We start from the raw sequence: 10,105 nt of genomic DNA, 5'->3' as shown, positions 1-10,105 counted from the left end.
TCATAAACAACATGTTTTATTTACCAGTAGTGTCCATTAATTAATTTATACTTAGTGCATTTTTCGTAAGATAGAGAAGGAATCATGCCGGGCCAAGTAACGTACCCTGTGGAACTCCATTGCCCGAAGGCAAAAGCCGTACAGTTATTAGTATGCTGTAGCTCAGCGACGAACGATCTCTAAAGTTGCCCAAAGCTTTATCAGTAATGAAGTACCTACCTATAATTTTTTGTAAATATATTCAACTTTCAGTGACCACCCGACGATAGCCAGTCGGACGCAGTGTTTCCTTAATTATTAGTTAAACATTTTTTATTGTTTAAGTGTAATTACTTGATTATTTTTTAACTGGAACGATTTGATGTGAGTGTGGAGCCATCGTCACGTCGACGCGTAAAGGTTTCCTTGTAGATAAACTCAGTTTGGATATAAAAAGGGAAACGGGACCGCCGATCAATTAATTCGGTCGTTGTATTTGAATAACGAACAGCTAATGAATAAAGGCTAATTGCTGTAATGGTGAAGTGACCTAAAGCGCTGCCTGTGAGGACATCACCTGCACGGACATCGGTAAGTCAATAACGCTTTTCTCTCCATCATCCCATTCATTTCAGTCTGTCTGTTAAATACAGAATGGCATAAGTAATTATTCTGTACTTATCTACTGATTGATGGCTATTAGCTAGATAAATACTCCCATACGATTTGGCAACATTAAAATCTAACCAAATCTTTATGGAAGTGACTAACAACATCAGCCACTGTAGTTGAAGTATGGATAGTCCCAGGAATCCTAGGATTATGCTAACGCTTCAGATGACTAGTTATTCCGAAGAACGAAGCTATTCTAAAGTGATACAGGGGACTGCATTTACACCCTATTCCCGAAGAAACCGGGGGTGTAGCTCTCGGGGATCGACGTCTCCGGGGGTTGGGGTCGCCGGGGGCCGGGGTGCGGGGGCCGGGGCTCAAGGAACACTCATGTCAGTTGCGGCTCATCGTCTGGCACTTTGCTTGTTAATATCGCTAGCTGCCTAGCGAAGGGCAACAAATGACAGAGTTGATCTACAGTCGCAGAAGAGTTCTTGAAGAGAACGAGGATCACACGTGACGAAGGGAAGAGCAGAAGAAAGAAAACGGACTTGCAGTTTTAATACCTATCTAATTACGTATTTATGTAACTTTTTTTCCATATTTTTGTGACAAATCAACTTCGATGGAAAACATTTAGGAGTGACCGCAGTGATGATAGACGCGTTGTATTTGTGATTTGTATATGAAGAGGAACTTTTTATAAATGTAGCTTTATAATCAATACAGAATTATGATGGCAGGTGGATCGTTTAAGTATCCAAGTACCTATATACGATTTATCCTTTGTTCTTTACCGTCGGATAGACCATCGATCTATACTTACGTAGTTGAAACAATCTATGTTAAGTACTCGTGTATTACGACTTGTCACCATCGAGAAAATATTGAATATGAAAAATTCTTTGTTTGGCAAAATATTGTTTTCGCAAAATAATCAACACATGGGAATATTATAGCCTGTGGCTGTGAACTCGTCCCCGCGAGGCCACACGCGGACCTGTCTTCAGCCGGCGCCGGTCATCTCATCACTACGATGAATAATTAACTTCTTTTTTGGGCAGACAATGCAGAAGTTATTAGCATAATGCGATGTCGGTACAATACTCGTAGTAGTCGTAGTGGGAGTTTTGATAACTAGTAGGTACCTATTTAGGTTCAAAATCTATCTTTTTACCATACCATGTAATTACTAAGGTAGTAACATGTACCTAACTATACTTATACTAAGGGAGTTTTTCACAAATGTGCAGCAATCTATCTAATATGCTAAAGTACTCAAGTAATTACTTTCGCATAAAAATATAATGATTTGCATGACTTCTATTTATTTGCACATATATTAGGGATAAATAAAAAGGATATAAGTAACTGCTGGATAGAGGATTAGATGGATGCTATCTACTAGTACCTATCTACATATTGCATTCCGGGACCGCTCCATATTAGCTGCATAATTCATGGCATTGGCAGATCGGACAATCTGGAATACAATAGATCATTGATCCGTTACACTTCTGGCTGTATTCCAAACTGCATGGCTAACGGTTGTGCATTCTGTACTCTATCTATAGGTACCCTAATTTGTTTTAACGAAGTACCTAGTTGGGATAGCAAATCCTTGCAAGTGATAGCCCGTTGTAAGAGATGTAAAGGGTCTCTGCACACCACATTTTTTCGTTGCGTTTCGGCTAACACTAGAATAAAAGTCTAAGAAAAACCCTTTTGTCTCCGAAAAGCCTTTAAGTTTCTAAGAAAAGCCTTATATGTGCAAGGCGAAGATCGCGCGGATAAGTTTGTATATTATTATAACTATACGGGTAACGAATAAGTACTCTAATTACTACCTACAACTGTAGATAATCATGTCATCCTTTGGTTATTTTATAACTACTTATGTGGGTATTATATTAATTACGTATTCACTTATTTTATTCGTCCAATTAACTATAAGTGCAGGAAATTCTGTAAATATTTGCTGCTTAGGATTGTCCCTATCCTATATATCATAGACTATCAATACCGATACAATTAATACTCATAGAATTAATGTTAGATGTTACATAAAGCAGAGTCCCTTAGGATCAATAAGTACTATAAAACCTTCCCATCCCATTCCACTCCTACCTACGACCAGTAGCTTTGCAGTACTGCAATGCATTACGGAAGTGGTTTTTCTCTCAATTTCCCACGCCCCGCCAATTCTTTCGCTACAAGCTGCGTCCTTCTACTACCGCCGCCAGTCAAACATCCATCAATGGACTGGCCGACAAGAAGTGGACACGCGCGAAAATAAAAAAAATATACAATTTAGGCACTTTACCGTCAAAAAATATTCGAAATTCAAATAGTTTTCTTTTTATGTCATAGGATTTTACAGCCAGTGTTAGATAATAATAAATCGATTGATAACGGTGAATTTATTTTTAAACTTTTTTCTCGTATTCCTTGGTGCTTTATAGTGTCTAGTTTTAAGTGAGTTTATAAATAGAGGTGCACATCCCTGTGGCTAGCAGTTGGAAGCGTCTTGTGGAGGAGCGTCGGACGAGTCGCCATCATGTACCGGTTAGTTTTTTTTCCTTTTTATATTTCCGTTTACGGAGACTGGTTCAAGTTCAAGTATATTTGCGGGCGTTGATTCTTTTGACATTTAATTAATTTTATCGGTTCGGAAGTTTGTGTTTATGTCGAGGGTTGAAAAACAACGTGTTGTTTTGGAATTCCAGACGAAGAACTTATTTATACCTACTGTGATGAACTCTTGGACACTTAACTCTAACATAGGCCTATGTACCTGTTCTACTGTAAATGTACCTCATGTACGTTCATCATCATCATCTACCCCATCACCCACTGTTGGGTATAGGCCTCCTTTTATGTACTCCCACCTTTTTCAGTCCTGCATGCCACTGTTGTCCACGTTACGATTACGATCATTCCGGATTTCTCAGAAAAATCCCAACGATTAATTGCTAACCAATTAATTATGTAGCTATTGATGCTATTGCTAACTTAACGAAAATGTATTGAATTGCGGACATAATGTTAAAACAATAAAAAACACCGCACCAGGACCCCTACTCCGTCTTTGCGAATAAATTTCTGTTCAAGGCTAGATTCATTTCCGTTTAAGTGCACAATATACATAACTATTGAATTTAAAAAACATAGTTGTGAATAATAATAATAATAGGGACCAAACACTATGAGTGTCTTTGTATATCTCTTAAACATAGGCCAATCTTTTCTACATAAGCATCAAGATAAATACTACGTACTTACCTTATACTCGTATCTATCATTTGTTAAAATCTGTGTAGTTAGTTGGAAGTGAGTTGTAGTGATGTAGAATATCACCTACCGTAGAAGTTAGGTTAAAAACTAAACTAGAACAGAAAATAGGAAACAGCGTTTTTTTCTGCTTCGGAAGTACCTACTACCAATCCATAATATATACTGTTAAGCGAAATAGGCAACGAAGCAAGGTGACAAACGAAAGTAGGTACCTATTCCATGCTCTAACGGGGGGGGGGCGTTATTATTATGCGTAAAGTTAGAGTAGGCCCCCTGTACCTATTTACTTCCTAAACAATTGTAAACGGACGATGGGAAATATCATTGTCTACGCAATTACTAGTTAAATTGTAAGCACTTGTTCATTGATTGTTGCACAAAAATTCTGGTGTTCATTGTGATTGAATGTTACTTGGACACTTACATACACAGGGTGACTAAATTAAACGGGCCCGGAAAAGAGATAAGTAATTTTAAAAGTTGGATTTAAAAAGTTTTTTTAGTCATCAAACACAATACAAGGAAATTATCACATATTATAACTTTTTTTTGTTGTATGTACAAACCTTAAAAAACAAAACAGGATAGCTTTTATGTGATTATGGAAAAAACACACCTTAATCTAGAAGCATGTTCATTGCGCTTTATTTAAGTAAGTACCTATACTCTGGTTATATCAGAATATTCGTGTGGAGGATACATCCACCACATACACTCACGAGCAATGAAAAAGTTCCAGTGACACTAGAACCAAATTACCCCTAAACGGAAAAGACTAGCTTAATAACGCCATATACATTATTGAAGTAAGTAAGTACATTTACCAACGCCAACTAAAAACTTCAATATTTTGATCCGATGATTTTTTAAAAATGAGTCATCTCACTGTTTACATTTTATAAGTGGGAATTTTTTGATTGCTCGTGATAAGTCGTGAGTGTAGGTATTATACCTAGTTAATATTATATTCTGAATGAGCATAATATAAGTATATATAAATTACTAGCTGTTCCCGCGAGCTTCGCTTCGCCTTAAAAAGTTTTCAAGTGGGAATTCCGCGATAAAAAGTAGCCTATGTTTTTTCACAAGGTCTAGACCATATCTGTACCAAATTTCATTCAAATCCGTTCAGTAGTTTTGGCGTGAAAGAGTAACAGACAGACAGACAGCCAGACAGACAGACACAGTTACTTTCGCATTTATAATATTAGTAAGGATATCAAGACATCGCGACAGTACGCGGGGCGGCGGCGCGGCCACGGTGCGTGATCACAATGGCATAAATTCGTTTTGAGCGATGGTTTCTTGTATTCGTAATTACATATTTTAGCGCTGAACAAAATGTTTCCTTTATAATTAAAGTTGTCGAGTTAGTTTATGGACAACATTGTAAAGTTGGTTGATTAAGATCTGAGATTTATTCTTCGTTGAAAAAGGCAAAAGTTGACCTCTCAATTGTAGGTATATGGTATAAGTACCGTACCTATACTAGAATGTACCTATGTATAATGTAGTTATATACAGAGTGTAACAAGCTACCTCCGAGAGGTAAGATGGTAAATTAATAATAGTCAATGTGTTCATAGTGTTCATACACATACCTTCTATACTAGCTTAGCTAAATCTGAAATTATCGTCATTAGAAAACTTGTTCAGCAGAGAGCCTCAGAGGTGCATTTTTCCAGCAATTTTCGCAATGCATTTCCATTTGACATGGATTTACAGTTTTCCAGTAAAGTAAACAATAGAATCAGGTTCGCGGGCCACGGCCGACTCGGGGCAAATATTGACGGTGTGTTGTAAGTTGTAAGGTGTTAACTTGGTGTTACGTGGGTAGGTTAGCTATTGGTACAGTGTACGATATAGTATAGTTCCTCGCTATGGTGTATGATGGCCTGCGTTGCTTTTTGATGTCATAGTTTATCAAATAAACCGTAAAATCCGACATAGAATAACAAAATTCCGAATCCAGTGTAACATTACAATTATGATACATATAGTTATACTTAGGTATTCGACGTATAATTTTGTCAAAACATTATATCAAATACTTAATGATACAGTAGAGAAAACCATCATTCTATGTCCGTGTGCTAGCTAGGTTTGTGTTGAATTAGGTAAAACTAATAAACGATAGCAGAACCAACACTAAAGCAACTTACACTAACCAAAACATTCCTTTCACAGAACACTACTCCTCATCATTGTCTCCGTCTCCGTGAGCCAATCAGCGCCTCAGGACCAGATCTCGCAAGACCAGGCCGACCAATCAGACTCCAGGATTGAGAACCTCCCGCTTACCATCCCGGGCAACAGCGACAAGACCATCCGGGAGATTCCTGATGAGACTGAAGAGACCACTCCATACCCTGAAGATGTGACCGAGACTGACATCTACGAAGACGTAAAGACAACAATACCGGACTACATTTACAAAACGACGAAAGCGCCACCGCCAAAATTCTATTCAAAATTGAGTTACTTTGAGAAGGCGAGTGAACAGACCGGTGCGCTAAGGAACCTTGTCGAACTAGGGTTTAGAAGCAATCGGAGGAAGTTCCGGTCCAACTGTCGCTGTGAGAAGATCAGCAACTGTCCCAAGCTGCAGATCACGGTGCCGCGCTGCCCCGAGGAGCAGTTCATGTGCTGCTTCTGAACGCGATATGTGATGGTATGAATTTGATGTGAATGTTCTGTGTGAATGTAATGTGTGATGGATTGGATACGGCGTTTACGTCGCATTTCAGTTTCATTGATAGACACACTATGTATCCAAAATGGCGTAGCTGATTAATTTAAGAATCGTTCCTAGTTTCACTATAGAAAAAAATACTTAAGACTTAAAAAATACGTAAGTAAAAACTAGCAATAGGGATGTAAGCTAAGAAACAGCATAAAATAAAAAGATTTTGTACAAAATAACATTCAATTTTTATTTGGCATTTTCCTCGTAACATTTATCACAATATATTTAATCGAGACATTTCTATAAACTAGTACGAACAAACAGTCACTTTAATTGTTAAAATGTTGAGAACAATCAATTAAATTAACCTTATAAATTTAGTACATATACAAGTAAATACAATATTTTATTACCCTATAATAATTTATGTCAATTTTAAAATTCATAGAATAATAGATAAATAAAATAGATTTCTTACCTCAGGTTAAGAAACCTCAAAACGAGTTAAACTAGTTTTTTTAATCAGAAATCAACAGGAATTAATTATGTATTAAATAATATATTTTAGGCCAAGTTCAGTGACACAAGTTCAACAACATGTTGTAATGTTGATGAACTCTGTGTTATGTAAAATAAATGTTAGGCTCAACCTGTTTCTAAGACGCCAAGATCTTAATAAATCGTACTTAATCATAATAGTACCTAATAAATAATTTCTAATATGTATATGTTTATGTATAATATAATTAGTCTTTCTCCCAGAACATCAATGGAAGGTAAGTACCGTATATAATCTTATGTATTATTTATGTACTTAAGGGTCTGCAATAGGGAATCGAGGGTTGGCATTGTCATAGAATTATGTAGTAAATGATGCTCTACAGCCTTGAAAAAAATCACACAGGTAGTTGAAGAGTCTAGCTAGGTGCTGAATCATTCGAATTTAAGTAAATGATTATGGATAACTGTAAATTAATTTCAGAATATCAAGAAAAACCAGTCAATCACACTCCCGTATTGTAACAACTGTGTCGTAATTATAAAGAATTTTCATATGATTTTTATCATATTATAAAGTTAAAGGCTTGGACTAGGCGCTAAATACCTTGTTTTTTAATAAACACACACTTTTTTTGTGTAAATTAATCCCAAACTTGAGCAATTTTTTTCCCTCAAATCTTCATACAAATATCTATGGCGGCTTTCTGTGTTATAAAATCATAAACACAAGTGACGTTTGACTCAGTTGGCCGCTGGCCTCCAAAGAAGGGTCACGTCGGTTTAGGCAGCACTGACAGCTCGCGATCTTATCGTGTACAGATACAAAATCACTGCACATTGGTTGTCATTGCACTTTTTCAACTTTTATGACACCAACATAATTTGATTTGAAATTGAGGAAGCATAATTCTTCCAGTATATTCAATACATTAAATTAAATTAGATAGTGTGCAATATTCTCGTGATATTACAGTCTCGTAAAGGTCTGATGAGGAGCAGGAATATAGCGAATGGATCTAAGTGATGACAATACGCACGAACATTAGGTTAGGGATCAAAAATACAGTCTCTTGGTGCTGGTTGAGGTATGGTCTCGTGAGGATCTGATGAGGGCAGTAACACGGTGGTGGCTCAATTTTATTTCAAAGATGTTAATAGCTAAAAGCATCGAGTTTGGGCTATTAAGTATGTTTTTCAGAGAGAGAGAAAGAGATTTTGTTTTTCCTCTGGATGTGTTAGGTTTACTGGGTTTACTAAGTTCATTCTGTTAATGGCATCAAGTTGTTATGTGTTCATAAGTAATAATTATTTATTAACAAAATGCTGTTGATTCTCCACGAAAATGTAAAAATAAAATAAATAAAAATAAATTCGTAACGTAAAATTGTCAATGACGGAATTTCTTCTATAGACAGTAGCCACAAAAAAAACAAACGATAGATGGCGTGATTTGAAGATAAAGATACATTTTTTCGACACATAGAGAGCAACAACAAAAAAAATACAGATTTAAAGAAAAGAAACACATACTTATACCAAACAACAAAGAAAAAAAAAGGATACTTATCAAAATAACTGGAAAAAATATAAGCCCCAATTTACTTGTGTGGGACAGGGAGTACCATAATATTTTTTTGGGGTACTCCCCATCTATGCGAAATATAAGCTTGATATCTTTACCCGTTTCTGAGAAAAAGGGCGGTGACAGACAGTCAGTCAGACAGACGGACAACAAAGAGATCCTATAACGGTTGCTTTTTTTCTTTTGACGTTCGAAACCCTAAAATTAAGTAAAAATATTATGCTGCCAAAAAATGTACTTACAGGTATTGAAAAAGCGGTATATAAACAAATTATACCAGCAGAGGGTTCACCATTTAGCTGAATGTTACTTAGAAAACGGCCTTGAGTGGCGGTCAAGTTGGTCCCTGCCTGCGATACTTTCCATTAACATTGGGACTCGTTTTCATGTTTTTAGCGTACAGTCAGGTTTTTAGTTTTTTATAATTATATTTTTTTATTTGTAACTTTTTAGTTGTTTTTATTTTATGAAATTTTACGTCGGTAGGTAGTTCATGATCATTTTTTATTTCAATAATTTTGGTGTTGTTATTTAAATACCTTCAATATGCATATTTTTGTAATGTGAAAATCAAGTCCTTTCATTTGATACCTTACACGGCAAAGTTGAATTATTATTTTTTCAATCGTCACGTTATGTCCTCAAGAGGGCGCTATGTTCATTTTAATGGAACGTCACATAGCCTATAGCCATCGCGCCATCAATACGCTTCTAACAATACCTCATACATCAAAATCTATCAAGCCGTTTAGGCTACAGGAGGGAACAAAGAAACAGACAAACATACATATATACATACATACAATCAAAAAACATTACCCTCCTCCTTCGGCAGTCGGGTAAAAAGGAGTAAGACAGGGGGTCATTCTGAACTTTTGCTCTACGAGTTTTGGAAATTAACAAAAAAAACCTTTTTCATAGAAACTTTGTTGGACATGTGACTTTTTACCATGGAAAACGAATATTTTTTTTCGCGAATTTGCAAATCTCGTAGAACAAAAGTTGTTCAGAATGACCCCTTGAGTCATCCCCTTTTGGCTTAGTATAGCCCTTTTGCGACACTATGTATTTACTTTGCTTTGTCGTCGGGGTTCAGTTGGCTGGAGGATGCCCGAAACTTATTATCTACACTTTAATACTTTTAGTTACCTTTCTTCAAGTAAATACCACATTTGTTTGAGAAAGCTAATCGGGTTCCGAGTATAGAGTAAAGTGGCACCCCTATTAATTTCTACTCTTTCCTGGTGCCTACCAGTGTAAGTAAGAATTATACTTACTTATCCTAAAATCACCCAAAATGTACTTGAACATAATTGTCAATAAAGTTGGCGAGTAAAAGTTTATCGACCCACTGTGCAAACTTACATGTGTGCGTGTCACTGCGTGTGCTGTGTGAAGAGCATTGAAAACCCAAAATTGGCGCGGCACGTCACCCTGTACGGGCCCTTAAA

General features: G+C 36.5%; 1 protein-coding gene across 3 annotated transcripts; it reads left to right on the top strand.

Annotated features, from left to right (window-relative positions):
* Positions 1-6,601, top strand: LOC105382220. Of its 3 annotated transcripts, none has more exons than XR_007267203.1 (2): positions 1-570; positions 6,073-6,208. XR_007267203.1 is itself a non-coding variant. In XM_011552069.3 (2 exons), exons 1-2 carry the CDS (start codon positions 3,149-3,151, stop codon positions 6,539-6,541), a joined length of 477 nt encoding a protein of 158 aa, XP_011550371.3. In that variant the 5' UTR covers positions 2,926-3,148; the 3' UTR covers positions 6,542-6,601. The 3 variants fall into 3 exon arrangements, 2 of the variants coding, with proteins under 2 accessions (XP_011550371.3, XP_048482557.1); XM_011552069.3 differs by lacking the exon at positions 1-570 and adding an exon at positions 2,926-3,156 and having other exon boundaries at positions 6,073-6,601; XM_048626600.1 differs by lacking the exon at positions 1-570 and adding an exon at positions 5,804-5,895 and having other exon boundaries at positions 6,073-6,601.
* The last annotated feature ends 3,504 nt before the right edge of the window (positions 6,602-10,105 follow it).

This window comes from Plutella xylostella, chromosome 16, assembly GCF_932276165.1.
Source record: "Plutella xylostella chromosome 16, ilPluXylo3.1, whole genome shotgun sequence".
In the NCBI taxonomy this organism is placed as follows: domain Eukaryota; kingdom Metazoa; phylum Arthropoda; class Insecta; order Lepidoptera; family Plutellidae; genus Plutella; species Plutella xylostella.
The sequence above is the reverse complement of the archived record's forward strand: the minus strand, read 5'-3'. Positions and strand labels throughout refer to the sequence as shown.